Source organism: Cervus canadensis, chromosome 3 (assembly GCF_019320065.1).
Source record: "Cervus canadensis isolate Bull #8, Minnesota chromosome 3, ASM1932006v1, whole genome shotgun sequence".
Classification (NCBI taxonomy): domain Eukaryota; kingdom Metazoa; phylum Chordata; class Mammalia; order Artiodactyla; family Cervidae; genus Cervus; species Cervus canadensis.
In genome coordinates, this window is record NC_057388.1 from 61853870 (window position 1) to 61872456 (window position 18587).

General features: G+C 46.7%; 1 protein-coding gene across 1 annotated transcript in view; it reads right to left on the reverse strand.

Annotated features, from left to right (window-relative positions):
- The window catches only part of MINDY4 (MINDY lysine 48 deubiquitinase 4), a 108906-nt gene that overhangs the window by 53788 nt on the left and 36531 nt on the right, over positions 1–18587 (reverse strand). The window contains exons 6-7 of the mRNA XM_043463269.1: positions 6234–6292; positions 1213–1319 (exon numbers count right to left, since the gene is read on the reverse strand). Of these exons, the coding sequence (XP_043319204.1) occupies positions 1213–1319; positions 6234–6292 (166 nt within the window). The remainder of the gene's footprint in view (positions 1–1212; positions 1320–6233; positions 6293–18587) is intronic.

Genomic DNA, 18587 nt, shown 5'->3' on the forward strand with positions numbered 1-18587 from the left:
TCTCCTCGCTGTGGGGGCCATGCGTCCTGGCTTGTCCTTTCTCTGTGGGGGCCTCCCTCCTTTCTGCTGTTTTTTGAGATGCTACTACTGGGTGGTCTTTAGGGGCCTCTGAGGGCCCCTCCCAAAATGATAGTACCCACTACAAAGAATCATAGCCTGTGGCTATGTCTGTGGCTAAGGACAGCCAGAGCACTTACTGCCAGGCGTGGGACTACTTAAGACCGCTTGCCTGACCCCCTCCCTGTGGTTTCAAAAGAAGGAAGGGAAAGAGAGGGGAGGGATGAAGAGGGACAAACTCCAGAAAAACCTTTGACTTTTCATCTGTGTCCTCAGCGAATACTTGGTAAGTAGGAAGAGAAGAGGGTCAGCTGTGTCCCCAGGAGTTTTATTTTCTCTTCCTGAATCCTGGCTGAAAAGCCAGTGGAGGACAGCAGGAGCATCATTCCATCCTGCAGGAACTGCTGGCCATGGAGAAGGGCGAGGCCCTCTGGCACTGGACATGGAGAGGAGGCCAGGACATCCCCGCAGAGGAGGCTGCTAAGGCCAGGAACTGGCTCCCAGGGTCCTGTGACTCTCAGGACATCCCCGCAGAGGAGGCTGCTAAAGCCAGGAACCAGCTCCCCAAGTCCTGTGACTCTTAGGACATCCCCACAGAGAAGGCTGCTAAGGCCCGGAACTGGCTCCCAGAATCCTGTGGCTTCAGGAGGCCACGAGCATGACCGTAGATGGTGCTGAGACATTAGCCACACTCCCCTGTCCTTCCCTCGCTGCCGCCCAGCCTGAGCACCACTCAGGGGACCAGTGCAGGAGCAGAGTCAAGCTAATGAGGATTATTATTCTGGTCCCAGGTCTACTCTGGAGTTGGTGGGTGCAGACCTGGTGAAGCAGCTCTGGGCCAAAAGAAAAGCTGGATCCTGGAATGTTTCAATGAAAAGACGTTGTATCCTCACCTTTACTCTCGGAGAGGGAGAGGGAGCTGCCAGCACTAGGTCCCCATTTCCCTGACTCTCTGCTCATGTTTCTTCCCACATCACATGCAAATTTCCATTTTAACAACAACTGAGAGATTATAACGAGATGAATGAAGGCAGAGAGAGGAAGATCATCTCCTCCCACCAACTCAAATCAAGACACCTTCAAGTCATACCACACCAATTCACACCAGTTCAAATAAAGAAATACATCACCTCATACTTTGCAGTTGACACCTACCTTTGCCACCGAGAGGTCAATGGGCTTGGATACTACTTGCAGCTTGAGCATTGATGAGACTGGAGACAGGATGATTTCTTCCCTTACCAGTTCATCTTCCACATCCTCTGAAAGAAAATCGTGGCCATGTGAGCTCTTCATCATGATGTACAGATAACAGATTAGGAGGCCATTTAACACCCAGGACGCTGATGAGTGCTGAGAGGGTTGGGATGAGAGGAGGGGTCCTCTACCATCCACCCCGCTGTGGACCCTCTGGGGCTCCCAAGCCCCCATCAGAAGGGAGAAGGCAGAGCAAGAGCCCTTGCTCCTTGTCACCCCATGCTGGTCCAAGGACACTGGCAGCTGGGACATGGCTCTCAGTCCACTAGAAGGCTCTGCTTGTGGACATGCAGGAACAAGGGCCTAGGCCTAAGTTGTTGACTCAGGCCAAGAAAAGCCTGGCCCAGATTCGATTCTCCCAAAAGGCAGACATGACCCACAGATCTGTCCCCCCGAGGATAAACATGAAAAGGGCAAAATTAGGAAAGAAAGTGCTGCCCTTCCTGAGAGAATAATGACAGTTATAATAGATCATCACTATTGTGGTTTTCACTACCTATGTTTATCCCCTAAGCCCCACTCTCTCCTTGAGAGAGTAATTCTTATCATGCCCATTTACAGATGAGGAAATTGAGGTTGAGACAAGCTAAGTCACTGACCTAAAGTCACCCAGATGGAAACTTACAGAGACAGAATATATCCCAGAGAATATCTCCCAGGCCAGCTCCCAACAGCTCTGCCATCCTGCCAGTCAGACCTCCATGGATCTCCAACCAAAAGGGACACTAAGTCACACTGCAAATACAGCCTTCTCACAGCTGGAGTGACGGAGGCCCAGGGAAGGTCCCGGAGTGAGTGCTGGCAGCACCAGCCTGAGCCTTCCCTGGCAGGCGAGGCTCCCTCTCGCCAGTACACCTGCTGTGGCACCACTTACCAGAACCCTCAGATGCAGGACCCACGTGAAAACAGCCCAAGGCAGTGATGCTGGCAGAGCTCAGCAGGCTGCTCTCCAGGGAGCCTCTGGAGACTTCCTCCCACCCTTTTCCCAAGACTAAATGATTACTTAAAAAGCACACCACACTGTATAGACCTCAACATCATCTGCCATAAGTCTGTGCACGTGGGACCATAGAAATGTCACAGTCCCTGCCGCGCATCTTCTGAGATACTGTCCAAAGGTCAACATCCCCAGGACACGCGCCTTAAATCTTACTCTACAGCCTCCTTTTCTTCCCTGGAGGAGGACCAGGCACAGCATGAGGCCAACTCCTAGAGGCTCAGTCCACTGAAAAGGAGACAGATTCTACCTTTAGGCTGAAACAAAAGTTTCCAGTAAGTCTGGAATTTAAATGAGAAACTTTCTTAGTGAGGGTCTCAGAGAAAAGCCACCCTATGACCATGGTCTTACAAAAACACCTGAAATAAAGACCAGATGTTCACACAGTGACACACAGGTCTTGAAAGCATGCCACTGGGTAGAGAAAGTAAGAAAGAAAATGCAATTGATAACACAACACAATTTACATCCAGTATAAACACATGCACGCAAAACAACTCCAAACATTTTTGCATGAACACACACAAGCGAAAGAAATCACTAAATACACAAGGGTGGAGTGGTTGATAGTGAGGAGGGTCATGGGAGTGTGGGGTGGGGCTCAAGCGAAATCAGGAAGGAAAAGTAAAAGGGAGGACAGTGGGCAGCTTTTCAAAGATCAAAACTGAGAAAGTTCACTAAGGTATGGAGATGTGTGATTAATTCAACCCTAGGCATCTAAGGCCCAAAAACAGAGGGGGAGAGGAACTGAGCGATTCCACCAGGCCTCAGCAATGCCTCAGCCCGGACTGCTTCTGGGAGGCCCAGAGAGGGCAGGATTTAAGCCTATTTGGAGGCTGCTGTTTAGTCTGGGATGTCCCGAAGGGAACCGGGCTGAAACGTGCTCTGCTCAAGCCCATGAACTAAGTCTAAGGATGGAGGCTAGGGGCCCACGGGAAGCTGACTGGGTGGAGCCCCCAGGAGGAGGTGGCCTCTCTCGGCCTCTGCCAGGAGGCGGTTGGCGCCTGCACAGGGAACTGGTTCAGGACAGCTAGGCAGGCGCAGATGCGGCGGGATTGCCGTGCAGGGGAAAACAAAGCACTCTGGCATGACATGTTGGCCAAGCGGACAAACCCAGCTGCAAATGCTGATGGTTTTCAGTTGCTATTTTTAAGGCCCGGTGTAAATGTCTGGTTGAAAACAAGCAAGGGATTTTATTTCCCATACCATTTAACTTACTCTTTGGAGAAAGAAAACATATACATAACCTTGGAAGTACTTAATAGAGCCTGTCTATCTATTTCCAGGTCCCCACTCAGTATTTCCCATTGACTACAAGACATCTTCTGCTGGAAGTGCCCCAATGCCCCAGACTCAGGAACCTCAGCACTGAACCCCTCCAGGCTTCTATTTTGATTACAGAATCCATCTCCCCAGCCCTCCACCAGGGACCCAGGCCAAAACCTCAACCCTCTCCCACAGAGCACACTGCTCTAGCCTCCAGGTTATCCTGCCCCCAGAATGCCTCATAACACTGCCCACCGCCCACACTTTCCCTCTCCACTTTTATAGCAACGTGTCATTATTTTTCGATTTGCTCATCAAGCACTTTACTGAACACCCATGATGTGCCACTGGGTATGTGGGACAGAAGAGGTCCAGAGATGATGAAAACACCATCCCTGCCTTCAAGGAGCTCACTAACTAAAGAGGGAAACAGAACCCTAAACAAATAACATGATGTCAGTGCTAAAATGGAGATTAGGGCAAAGGTTCTAAGAGCAGAGAGGAAGAGACAAGTAATCCTGCCTACAGGGTCAGAAAAGCTTCACATAAATGGTAAATACTTGAGCAGGGTCTTGAAATACCCAGAGGATTTCCCCAGATAGGACAGGGGCTCAGTCACCTCTTTTCTAGACTATTCTAAGAGCCCCCCCCCAGTCTCCCAAAATCCAGGCTTTTACCCCTAAAACTCATCCTCCACCCACATCTAGAGACGGCCTCAAACATCATTCGTTTCACATCTCTGCTTGATAAGTCCTTGTCCATCCTTCAAAGCCCAGTCTAAATGATACCCCACTGTGGAACCCACCACAGACTTGGCTAAATCGCCTCTTGAAGCAGTGAAGAGCTGCTGGTCATTTACTTTGGTGTGGTTTTCAGAAAACACCTCTCTTCCTTCATCCTACTCAACCCCGCCCTCCAGGAAAGCAAGAGCACTTTTCATCACCTCCATCCACGTTCAACAGTCCTGTTTGTGCGCGGGCATGTAAGAGCTAACCGAAGTGGGCAGAAGTGAACCCGAGAAAGATGAACTGGGGTGAGGAAGGGAATGCTGTCCCTCTAAACAAACTGCATTCCTTGTTTCTGGTTGACCCACCCCAAACTTCTCCTCCACTCTCTCTGGGTAACTGGGTTCCATAAGAGGACTCTGGGCCTCTGATCTTTTATCTCAGTGTCCTCCTCTAAATCGTTAGCTGAGCCACCAGCAAAGAGAGGCTGGGCTCCCTCTGGAAAACCACACACACTTCAAAGAGCTGGGTTCTGAGAGAATTGCTAAAAGCCTTCCTCCCAGCAGAAGCCCTCTGGGTTCTGAGGGCAGGGAACCGCTTCACTTTACATCCAGACAGGAGTGGCTTTCATTAGAAAACCTTAGAGTGCTTTACAGAAAGTTTTCAGATGCCAGTGTTTTCTGGCTCCATGCTTCATTCTGCACAGCCCTGTGCCCAGTGAAATTTGCCCCTTCCTGGGTGGGCCAACGATCCCACCAGCCATTCCTGTGAGGAACGGTTACCTCTGAAGAAAACTAAGTAGAATAAACAAACCCCCTGCTTCCATCACTCGGAGGCCAGTCCCTGCCTTTCAACTTCATCAAAGCAAACCGTCAGACAGCCTGTCTCACACCAGGCACTTCTAAAGGGCAAGCTGCTTTCTTCCTTCGTGTAAAAGGGAGTGCTTAAAAGGAGAGGAAAAGGATGTGAGTAGCTCCCAGCCCTTGTATGCCAAAATGGTCCAAAAGGTATCAATACATTGCTGGCTTCCAGGAGAAGAGCAAAGGTCAATGGCACTCAAGCCTCGTCCTTTCATGTCTGGTCCTTGGTTGTCATCCTTTATTCTATTCCTGGTTTTTGCCAAGGCCTGCAAACATATTAGTCTTTGGGGAATGGAGAATTCCAGAAAGAGGAAAAAAGGTGGCTTCAAAGAGAAAGAGTGGATGGACAAGTTCCTGTCTAGATCTTACAGAGGAGGTACCCAGATGCATACACAGGTGGAAGGGCATGATGCACCTCACGATTTGTATTTTACACTTCAGTGAGGTGGTGTGTGTTAGTCGCAAAGTCGTGTACAACTCTTTGTGACCCAATGGACTGTGGCTTCCCGGGCTCCTCCGTCCATGGGACTTCCCAGGCAAGAACAGTGGCGTTGGTTGTCATGTCCTCCTCCAGGGGATCTTCGTGACCCAGGGATTGAACCCGGGTCTCCTGCATTGCAGGCAGAGTCTTTACCATCTGAGCCACCAGGGAAGACCCAAGGATATGTGGGTAAAAACTTTTAAAGGATGGGCTTCTCCAGGCAGAGATGTACTAATATTTCGACTGAGCACTGTCTTCTAGAGACTTCTGTAGGTTCTGAGAAGCCTTAAAAGAACCCCCAAATGCAGAAAATGCTACTCTGCCCCCTCTCTCCCAGTGTAGATCTAGAAGTGTAGATTTCTAGATTTCTCTGGGTGAGACGGGCAGTGGAAGATGGATTTGGACATCAACCAAAAAAGAGAGAAACCTGCTCTACTCTCTCGGCCAGTCCCTCCTTCCCAAGGTCAGGTGGGAGAAAAGGAGCCCCGCCCCCGCCAGCAGAAAGCCCCACCACCCACTACCTCCCAGACAGACCAAATGAAGACCGCTGGACCCTGCTGGGCAAGCACAGAGGCCCCAGTGGTACCTACCAAGCTGCAGCACATCTAGATCACCTTCGACCTTGTTGGACACTGACAGCTGATTTTTCCTAGAGGAAAAAAAATGGGGAAATGTCAATGCAGCATAGGAGAATACCAGAGAAATGCAAACAACAGAGAAGAATGGGAGGAGCGCTGGCTGGGCCTTCAGGAGGGGGGTTCTCTCCAGACCTGGCCCTGCCTCTCTGTGTGTGCCATCTACCAGCACTCTCCCTCACTGAGCCACAGGGTCCACGTCAGATGGGATCAAATCACTTCTGAGGCGCTTCTCAGTTGTGCACACACACAAACACACCCCGGCCAAGACAGGATGAGAGACCCTGTAGTTTGACACTTGCCAAGAACTGAATGCAAGCAATCTTGCTGATGCCACTGTGATACTGCTGGGAAACACTCGCACGTGCACCTGCACATACGCACACACACGAATCAAGTTCCTGCAGTCACTGCACAGATTTTCTTATCTCACTTTTTTGTTTGTTTCCTTTCTCCCAGCTTTTTTGTAAAGCTATCAGCAGCCATTTCTCAGAAATCTCTAGAATGCACCAGACAGAATACCTTCTGTGATTCTGACTAGTAGATTTAGGGATGTGCACACAGAGCCTTCTTTAAACAGCCCACCTGTATTTCAGCTCTCTTTAGATTTTCTTTTCCTTCATCTGAACTAAAGTAAAATCATTTTTTTTAAATGTATTAAAAAATAACAACATTACATCACCCTCTTGAAAAATCCATTTACTATATTAAAAATGACAGCTCTTTTGAACATAGCATTGAAATGTATTTTCCTCCAACATCCTTGCAGGATAAGATATGATTGAAGTAACAATCGTAATCTTGCCACAGTAGGTTCTATTGAATTGGCTTCCTCCTGAAGATGTATGAAGGGGTGTTGAGTGGAAGACCGCAGAGGACGCACAGTACTGAATCCCCCAGCACGTACCACTTCGGACCCCAGGGTTCCTGTCTCTGGCGCTGGAACACAGAGCACCTCCCCGTCCCTCCCAGGCAGCCCTGAGCCTCTCGCGTCCCCCTCCACTCAAGGAAGCCCACTTTCCTCAATTCGAAACCACAAAATTCCCACGCTACCAGGGTTCTGCAAGCCTTCTTGTGGGAAATGGTGAAAGAACAAGTTAACTTGGAAAGAAGAGCTAAGGCATGGAGGGGCACCAGAAGGACATGGGGGGGTTGTGGTTAAAAGAGAGGCTGTAAAAAAATAATAAAAGACAGGCTGTGCCCCCCTCCCCCCGCCCCCCGCCACAGCGCCCAGCAATGAACTATGCTTTCATCGGACGCCTCCACCAACCCCACCTCTCCCCCACCACCCGCACTGCAAGGGAAGGCAAGGACCCAAGTCCCACTTCTTCTATCCCCTCTGTCACCATTTCATCCAGAGACTAAGGCGCTGCGCCTCAGTGTCCTGGTCTGAAAAACGAGGACTTGGGTGCAGGTGCAGGATGGCCTCTAAGAGCCACCTTGAGTCGTTCTGAGCTGGAAATATCAGGAGTAAAGATGCCTCTGGACCATTCCAATGCCAACATCTCTCTGGCACCCATCTCTGCTCTCTGCCTCTTCGTCTGTCACCCAGATCATTCTCACAGCCCTCTAACTGGTTTCCTGACCCCAGGGTGATGCCCTACCTGGTGCTGGCCCCTACATCTTCACGAGTGTCAAAGGCATCTTTCTATAAAGAAAGTCTGACCACGCCACAGCCTGGCTGAAATTCTTCAAAAGTTCACCATCATCATTATCATCAACAACAGTCATCTTATTTATAAAAATGATGGCAATTATAATAGCAGATGCGTTCTGATTTCTTTGACTGTTGCAGCAACAAAAGTCATCTGCTCCTCAGAAGAGCCTTATGAAGTGGTCAGTGCACTGAGTCTCAGAGAGGTCCAGTAATCTCCCCAGAGTTACAGCAAGTAGTGGCAGGACAGAAATATAAACCCAGGCAATGACACTGTCAACTAAAAAAAAAAAAAGCACAATGTGAGGGATGCAAGTTAAGTTTTCTTGGGGCAATATGATGTCTACAGCCTGGGAGATAGCTCCTCAGGTGGCTCTGAAAGACTGTTCCAAAGAGGCAGAGGGAAAAGACAGTATATGTGATTTTGGAAAAGGGGGAGTACATGCAGTCAAGCACATACTTCTTTTGTAGAAAGTTTCTGCTGGTCTCATGAAGCTTCAGCTAGTCACAAGAAACAACCATCACTGGGAAGAATTTTAGTCCTTTTCTAGATATGAGGAGATACAAGAACTGGGCTCATAAACTCTGCCCTGAGAATATCTAACTATCTAAAGATGTGTCCTGCCAGTTTCTCAGAGCACAGAGTATCTCACTTTTCATCCTGAACTCCTTTAGGGAGGTGTTATAAGTCAGCAGCTGCAGCATCACAAAATTTAATCCTTGTAGAATTAGATGCCAAGCACCCACGCTAAGTTCCAATTCATGGTTGACAACGCCAAAGATAATGGCAGCAAACACGACATATACTGCTTGCTCATAAAACAAAACCCAAGCCCATTAGTGTGCCCGCTGGGCTGCCTGTGACCTGGCCACCTACCACCCCAGTGCCACCTGCCTCTGCACCCTCCCACTCCACCTGCATGTCCTCCGTGCTAACGTCTCAGCCCACACTGCTACACCTTTGCACAAGCTGATCATTCCCACTAGAATATCCTTTGGCAAACTCACACTCATCCCTTTCAGCCTAGTTGGAATGCTACCTTCTTCTCAACTCCAAAGCGTGCATGTATTCGTTTCTTCACTCAGTCACCTAGCAAGCATGTGGCAGTTATTCAGTAGGTCTGTCTCCCTGCTCCAATGAGACTCAGTTGTGTACAATAAACATACACAAGTTGCAATATGACATGGCACAGTAGGCTGAATAATGGCCCCCAGAGATATTCACATCCTAATCCCTGGAAATGGAAAATGGTAACTGATATGGCAAAAAGAACTTGCCAAAGAGATTAAGTTAAAGATCTTGAAACGGAAGAAAGCATCCTGGATTATCCAGATGGGGCCAACCTAATTACAAGTGTCCTTATAAGAGGGAGGCAGAAGGAGATTGGACACAGCAGAGGACAGGTAGGATGATAATGAAAACAGAGGTTGAAACGATACACTTTCAAGATAGAGGAAGGGGCCACAAGCAAAGAAAGGAAGGTGGCCATGAGGAGCTGAAAAAGGCAAGGAAACAGATTCTAGCTGTTAAACAGCTAGCCCTACCAACACCTTGGCTTTAACACAGTGGAACTGATTTCAGACTTCAGTCTTCCAGAACAGCGAGACAATAAATTAATGTTGCTTTAAGTCAGTAAATTACTGGGTGATTTGCTGGAGCAGCCGTGGGAAACTAATACGTACAGAGAGAGAAAAACCAAGGAGGAACAATGGACTACAGGATTCTCTTGATGGCCTCTGTGTCCTGCATGCCCTGCACCTAGTCGCTGCTCCAAAAATGGGTGCCAAATACCAGAATGACCCTCACACAAGCTAGGCGGCTCACACAGGTCACTCAACTTAGAGGTGCCAGGGCCAGGGCTCAAACCCAGGCCGCTGGCTCCAAGTGCTCTTTTGCTCTTTCTTGTATTTGGTGCCCAGAACCCTCCACGGCTGCCTGTGGACCAGAAGACAAAACCTACACCGCCCCCCCCCAAGTGGTCCCCTTGGCTCCCAAGGGCAAAGCCACAGGAGCATGCAGACTGGCAGGAGCCGCGGGGAGAGGGCAGGGATGATGTTCCCGCCGTGCAGGGTACAGCTGGGCCTCTTCCCAGTCATGAGACTTCCACCCTGAGGCCATCCATCAGCCACGAGCGTCGGGCTCAGATGCTGTGTGCCGCTTCCCATAAATCTCTTCACCAGAGGAGACTTCAGTCGTGCTCACACTTAGGGAATGTGCTATTGTTCCTTTCATGTGCCCCTTTGTGGCATAAGCATTACACAGTTGAAAAGGTCAGTTTAAAGGCATGTTCTTGCCTTTGAGTGAAAACTATTATGAGCAACAATGACAAAAAGATAAATCAAGGATTCAAAACACTTGAATCAAGGATAAATCAAGGATACAGACATGTGTCAAAGTGTGCATCTAGTAAATCTAGGGGAGCCAGGCTGGAAATACCCACTTGCCTGCTGGGACCAAGGCCTCCGTTTTCCAGCCAAGACCCTCTGTGGCTCCATACCCCCCACCCCCAGGAGGGGCAAAGGCTACGGCACTGCAGGTATTCAGGGCTACATAGAGCCAGGACTCAATCCCTGGATAACTGGGTCTTGGGTAGGTAGAAAGAGCCACTCAGAGACCAGAGGTTTTGCCCTTGATCCCCCAACTCTGAGTGACCCCTAGGCAAGACACTCACCTCTGCGGGCATCAGACATCTCAGTTATACCTTGGAGAAAGCCTGAGCATGGCTATGGAACATGACCAGGTGGGCGGGCCCTGAGAGGACGGACATGCCCAGCTCGTGCTATTCTTGAAGATGTTCAACTGCTTTTGCACCGAACACTCAGGATAGTTCACCAGCTCTTAGCATAAAAACAGACAAGGAGCTGTTCTTTCCCCTGTGTTTGATACTGGATACTTGACTAAATTAGTTATGATTACAAAAGAAAGCTGTCCCGTGAGAAGAAACACATTGATCACTTACTATATATTCTATTTGATGAAAACACTGGACCCAGTGTGAATTGATCCCACTCATGTTGCTTCCCTGGTAGCTCAGATGGTAAAGAATCTGCCTGCAATGCAGGAGACCTTGGTTCAATCCCTGGGTCAGGAAGATCCTCTGATGAAGGCAATGGCAACCCACTCCAGTATTCTTGCCTAGAGAATTCCATGGATAGAACATGGGGTCGCAAAGAGTTCAACAAGCAACTAACACAACAACATGTTGTGCAAGAATCCAGAATATAAGAAATTTACATAAAACTTCCCAGCACACCTCACTGAAGCAATGTAAAATTATCTGGAGAGACACTTCTACAAGCAAGTCACACAAGCTTGCCCAGGAAAGAGAGAGATTTTTTAAGTCCCAACTAAAAATATGCTTAAAACAAACAAACAAAAAAAAACTTAAATATATGAGATGATCCACCATAAGTAAAAGTCAACTGACACAACAAGTAGGACTCTCAAGAACTTGAGATAACAGAACAATAATCTAAAAGAGGCTGTAATTAGAGTAGGGGAACATTTTTAAAAGGAATGGAAATTATACGAAAAGAAACAGACACTATGAGAAAAGGATGGGCTGCTCTGACAAGCAAATATAGTCATGAAAAATGAGAAAACTTGGGGCATACAATGATGGTGATGGATAATACCATACAAATACATATTCTGTTTTAAATCCATGAGTCTGCTAATAGAGGAGGAAGGAGGGGCAAAGGCAGGTAACAGAAAGCTCTATGAAACATGCCCCCTAGTAAATGGGAAAGGAATGATAAAATGACAAAACAGGAAATCGCCATTTTTTACATTTCTAATATGGGAAAAGATCATCAATGGATATTCAAACCACGGGTTAAGAGGTTTTTGAGGCACAGAATATTCACATGGTCTGAAAGTTACAGAGTCCATATTAATTGCAAAGGGGAAGACTGCTTTATGATAACAGAGAGATTGGCAGAAACCCTAGAGGACTAACACAACTTAGCATCGCATCACCAAAAATAAACTTATATCATGCGCTCCTGACGTGAAGTAATGGGAAGTACACAGCATCACATAAGTATTGTCCTTAACCAAAAACTGTTTAACACAAACCCAATAATGAAACAGACATATCTAGAATGTGGTCATTCTATGAGACAAGAGCCTACATTCATCATGAAAACCTGAAAAGAGACAGAAATTATTTGAGACTGAAAGAGATTAGAGAGACATGGCAACCAAATATAGGTGAACCTTAAATGGACCCTGGGTTGAAAAACTAAAGCCCAAAAAACATTTTGGAGCCATTTGGGAGAAATTTGAGCACGGGCTTTACATTAGTGGATGTTACTGAGCCAATGTGAAATTTCTCGGTTGTGATACTGGTGCTGTGGTTATATTCTTGTCCTTGGGAGATGGAAACTGAAATATTTAAGGGTGAAATGCCATAATATCTGAATTTTAGTTTCAAATCAACCAGCAAAAATATTTGCGGAAGGGGGAAGAAGAGGAGAGAGAAAACAAATCCAAAAAAACCTTAGAATTACAGAAGGTAGGTTTTATGTACTATTCTTTCAACTTTTCTATGGGCTAGAACATTTTTAAAGGTGGGGGAAAACTGTTGAAAAACTTTAAGAAGGAGATTAGATACAATGAAGAGATAATAAATTACTAGGAACAATGAGATGACATTTATTCAGAATGCAGCTCAATCAGAGATCAAATATATGAAAGAACAAATAAGAGACATGGAGGGAAAAAATTTTAAGCCTAATATACATCTAAGAGGAGATCCAAGGACTTCCCTGGTGGTACAGTGGTTAAGACTCAATACTTCCACGGCAGGGGGCACCAGTTCAATCCCTGCTTGGGGACCTAAGATCCCACTTGATGTGTGGTGCAGCCAAAAAATAAATTAGTTAAATTAAAAAAAAAAAAGGAGTTCCAGAAAGAAAGCATAAAGAGAATATGAGAAAGGAAATTATTAAAAAGATAATTGCTAAGAATCTACCAGACATGAATCCTCAGAGAAACATAATAAATTTCAAACAGTACATGTGAAAATAAATGCACACCTAGACACGTCATCTTGAAACTACCAGAATACTAAAGACAATGAGAAAAACCTTAGAGAAAGGTAGATTATCTATAAACAACAATTACTTTAACAAAAAACATCTTTAGTATTAAAAATATTAAAGGTAAGGACAAAATGAAAACATTTTCAGACAAAGACTAAAAATGTTAACCACCACAGACCTTCACTGAATGAACGACTAAGAGACTTACTGCAGGAGAAGAAAACTGAACCCAGAGGGAAAGAGCAGGATGCAAGCAATGGCAGAAAAGAAATCTGTGAACATTTAGATAAACCTAAATGAGAGCTGACAATAACAACTAATCTAGAGAAAGTTTTTAAAAACAAAGGGATAATACTAGACAATAATAAACAGGGAACCTGGGAGGGGGAAACGATCAAAATTAAAGCTTTCTAAAATCCTTGCATTTTTTTGAGGGAGCAGAGATATTGATTAAACTGAAAACTTTAAGTATCTCAGCTAACACATAGCAATTACTCTGCCAGATACTAGCCTCAGCACTTAATGTATTAACTTGTTGAGTTCTCACCACAAATGTTTGAGGTAGGACAATTATTAACCATTTTACAGAGGTTCATGTTGGGCTAAATTTTCATGTCGAATTCCTCCTTTTGTTATTCTGTAACAAGTAGGTTTATCACTCATAATGCTTTTTATCCTATTTTGATTTTTATCCAATAGCGTTTAGCTACTTTAGCTTTTAAATGGTTGGCATGCAAGTGCTATATTTTTTCCCATTTCTCCATGCTTAGTTATTCTCCTTTTCTCCACATGTATCATATGAAGTATCATGTTGCTAATTTAAAAAATCGATTTGAGTGTCTTTGTCTTTTAACTGGAGAGTTTAATTTGTTCACCTTTAATATAATTATTGATATACTTGAATTCATTTGTCCTGTTATATTTTACACTTTTCTTTTGCCATACTTTTACTTTCTTTGTTTTCTTCTTTAAAATAAAAAATCAGCCATTTTAAAGTGAACAATCCAGTGGTATATAAGGCACTCACAAATCTGTGTAACCACCACCTCTTGGTAAAGAATGCGCCTGCAATGCAGGAGACCTGGGTTAGATCCCTGGGCTGGGAAGATCCCCTGGAGAAGGGAAAGGCTACCCACTCCAGTATTCCTGTCCTCCCAACAGTGACTCTGCACAGCCCTGGCACTTAAAGGCTCTTATTAAAGACCGAACTTCGGAAGGGGTTAGCCTTGGCGAGGGGGATCCCTGAGGGCAAGCTAATATAAAAAGAACTTTAAAAAAAGTTCTCCATAGAAGAAAAGATCTCTTCTTTCGATTTTCCTGCTCTCTGTTTCTTTCTGGCTTCCCAGAGAGGCTCAGCCAAGCTCCCCCAGAAGAAGGCGCAAGGTGCAGGATCATGGTGAGTTAGACTCGGAAGGCGCTTGGGTAGTAACCTGGCATAACCTTTGGACTTACAGATGAGGAAACAGTGCTCTGGAGTAAGAAAGGGGGCTCCGCCACTGTCTCCACCTTCCGGGTGCTCAGCCCGAGGGATCCACGGCCCAGCCTCGGAAAGAGCTCCACCTTCCTGGGCCGCCACATCCACAGGCGTTTTTAAAATTAAGCCGTCAAAGAACAGGAGGTCTCATCAAGGGCTGGGTTATCAAGAAGTCATCATGTGTACACATCTCAGTTTTATACCCGGCAGTTGTCAGTTCTCCAACTGTTGACCTTCAACATATAAAAGGAATCTTTTTTTTCCCCTCTCTTTTCTCTTACGGATGTGGAAAACCTGACTAGAACTGCCTGGTCTGACATTTCCTGTGAGAACGCACTCTGCTTGGATACTGTGAAAGCAATCTGCCTTAACAATTCAGCCCAAATAAGTTATCTTCCTGAAACGAGTGAATGACTTTAATTGGGAATTGGGCTGCATACCCAAGACTCTCTCATCCGGGCTGGACAAAGGTGGGACAAAGATAGGGATCGCCTGGTGAGAACGGACTGGGAGGGGGGTCCCCAATGGCCCTGTGTCCTCCTGGAAAAGCCATCGGCTCAGCCCATTGAGCTGGAGAGAACACACGTACTCTCCACCTCCTGAACCATTGTTCTCTGGGGGGTGAAGATCTCTCAGTTCAACTATCTTTCTGTGTGCACCCCTCCCCACAGGCTCTGTCACACACACCCTTGGCCAGAAGCGTGCAGAGCCAGAGCAAGATCCAAAACCAAGTCCTACAGTTCTCCTTCCCTGAGCTGGGCTGGATTCTGGCACATTCCAGGAACAGAGAAGAAATTTACCCCGGGTCACCAAGGCATCAGACTGGGAGGGTTCGTCAAGGGCACACAATTCGCAAAACAAAACTGTACCGGCTGTGACCTTCCTTCATGTTATTCTCCCAATTTGGCACAAGGCCTCGACATACAACTAGTCTTCAATGGATGCTCCCTCTGGAAGCCGAGGGGGTATCCAGAGTAGCCAGCGCCTTGTCCAGGGGATCTTCCAGACCCAGGGATTGAACCCGGGTCTTCCGCATTACAGGATTCTTTACCGTCTGAATTCTTTACCAGGGAAGCCTCACCCAGATAAGGCTCATGCCTCTGTAAGGGCTGGAAACGCTAACTCAGACCAACTAATCTAATCCTGCCACCCTGTCAGGGGTAGGAAGGGGAGGGAGAGCTTTTACTAATATCTAGAGCCCCTGTGTAGTGGGCAAAGCCAGAAACAGAACTTTAGGCTCCAGGCTCTCACCACAGTTCATTTTCATCTATCCCATGTTGGATGTTGGAGGCACCAACTGTGTTTTGTAAAGACCCAAAATGCACTGGGTCGGGTGGTCGCTCTCCCCTTAATGAATGCACGCTAGCAGGATTTGTGGCTCTCCCAACTCCTATCTGTCTGCCCTTCTCGCAGGCTGCAGTTTCCTGGGTGTGGCTGAACTCAACTCCACAAGGTGACTGGTGCTGAGGGGCGGGCATTTGCTCAACAGGCAGTGAAAAGGTGGGTAGAGAGGAGGTGGCTCCAGGGGAAGAAAAATATCCTCTTGAAGGACAAGTGGTCTCCCTGGAGTACAGCTCTGGGATGCGGCCAGATCACTGAATAATCACTCATTCACCACCCGCACTGTGCAGCTCACCAGGCAGAGTGCCGCCAGCCCGTGACCCTACTTCCCCTTGCTCTCACCTCCTCCCCTCTGCCCACCAGCACGAGGCCGTGTGGCTCCGCCAAGCCCAACCATTGTGGAATGCTTCTTGTTGTTGTTTAGTCACTAAGGCATGTCCTACTTTTTGCGACCCCACAGACTACAGCCCTCCAGGCTCCTTTGCCCATGGGATTCTCCAGGCAAGAATGCTGGAGCGGGTTGCCATTTCCTTCTCCAGGGGATCTTCCCGACCCAGGGAACAAACCTGCGTCTCCTGCATTGGCAGGCGGGTTCTTTACCTCTGAGCCACCTGGGAAGACCCCGTGGGATGCTGGAAGAGCCCAATCACCAGGGCTGGAGTGAGAGACCTGATGTGGTACCTGGCCCACACCAGGAGCCTCGCCCCCTCCCACCAGGAGCCCCAGACTGCGCACCCAGCAGGTGGGATCACTAAGGCTGTCTCTGATTAGGGCTCCCGACAGTGGAGTGAAGACCTGAGGGGATGATTCTGTCAGAGACAGATTCCCCCAACCCTGCCCTCCCCAAGGCTCGTGTGACAGCCCAGGATGGAAAGGATTGCCTCTACGACCTTGGCCCTGTCCCAGGAAGTCTAAAGTCACACTTGGAGTTATAAAAGGGAAGGTTCCAAAGTGTGCCTGAAAGGCATTACATAAGAGTTGCCGCCGGTCTCCATCGTGGATTGGAAAGCTGTGCGGAGATGTTTACTTAGCTGCTAGGAGAAGCTGCTTTTTGGCACCAGGATTGCTCTTTACTGTCCGAATAAAGGACAACACACCCCGGGAAGGAGCTGTCCCAATGACCAAGGCTGACTTTTTCCGAGTCCCATTAAATGTTAAACCCACTTGAGTTCTGTTTGGTAAAATAGGCCAAAGGGTGGCTTAAAACAACTTCTGGGGTGAAATATTTTCATTTTGAACTCACAAAACGTTTCCCTGCGTTAAGCATTAATAAAAGGGCCTAAAGCAGCAAGTTTGAAACAACACTGTCTGGGCCCAAGGTTAACTTCATATCGACCCAGAGGAATCGGGTGGAGAGGGAGGTGGGAGGGGGGATCGGGATGGGGAAAACATGTAACTCCATGGCTGATTCATGTCAATGTATGACAAAACCCACTACAATATTATAAAGTAATTAGCCTCCAACTAATAAAAATAAATGAAAAAAAAAAGGAAAAAAAAAAAAAGAAGAAGAGAGGGAGGCAAAAAAATTGGTCCTAGAGCAAAAATTGGTAAAACAAAAACCAGAATGAACTTTAAGTTTGATCTTTCTATTAAAAATGGCAAAAGATTAATTTAAAAAAAAAAGAAAGAAACTGGGGTTCACTTACTTTTAGAAAAGGTGAGGAGGTGTACACTTGAATGACACCTTTTTTCTGGAGCTCCTGTCTTTCCCCAAGCAGATGTGGATGAATCCTCCCTTGCCCTGAGCTTCCACTGTCCTTCCTGTGACAGTCTGAGGGTTCTAATTTTTGTCCTTTCAATAAGTGTTTATTTGGGTGCTTATTTCTACTTTAGCAAGCACAGTTTTTTATTTATTTCTGACAAACAGCTTTGCTGCACGGAAGCAGCAAAGGGACATTTTAGCCCTATTTTCAAAAATGAGGACACTGAGGTTTGGAAAGTCAGAAATATTCCAACACAGATCAGTCCTTGGCACACAGGTCTGTGACCAAATGGGGGCCATAGGTAACAATACAGTGAATCTTTCCTTAGGCTTAATTTGTTCATTTCAAAGCTGGGACTTTTCTTTCAAGATTGGATATATATTTAAATTTTACAGAATTGTTCTAATGTTCTTACTTAGCAAGAAAAATAAATAATAATAACCTGAAGAGTGTCTGATTTCAGTTCAGTTCAGTCGCTCACTCATGTCTGACTCTTTGTGACCCCATGGACTGCAGCTCACCAGGCATCCCTGTCCATCACCAACTTCTGGAGCTTGCTCAAACTCATGTCCATTGAGTCCATGATGCCATCCAACCATCTCATCCTCTGTCATCCCCTTCTCCTCCTGCTTTCACTCTTTCCCAGCATCAGGGTCTGTTGCAATGAGTCAGTTCTTCACATCAGGTGGCCAAAGTATTGGAATTTCAGCTTCAGCATCAGTCCTTCCAATGAATATTCAGGGCTGATTTCCTTTAGGATGGACTGGTTGGATCTCCTTGCAGTCTCTCAAGAGTCTGCAAGAGTCTCTCAAGGGACTCTCAAGAGTCTTCTCCAACACCAGAGTTCAAAAGCATCAATTTTTCAGTGCTCAGGTTTCTTTAGAGCCCAACTCTCACATCCATACATGACTATTGGAAAAACCATAGCTTTGACTAGACGGACCTTTGTTGGCAAAGTAATGTGTCTGATTTACCATGAAGTTAATGGGACTTAAGCTTCAGGGATCCTCTTGCACAGGCCCTGTTACGAGGTCCTAGTGTTGGCACAGTCTTCTATTTTTGTCAAATTTGCAAAAATGAGGTAGGTG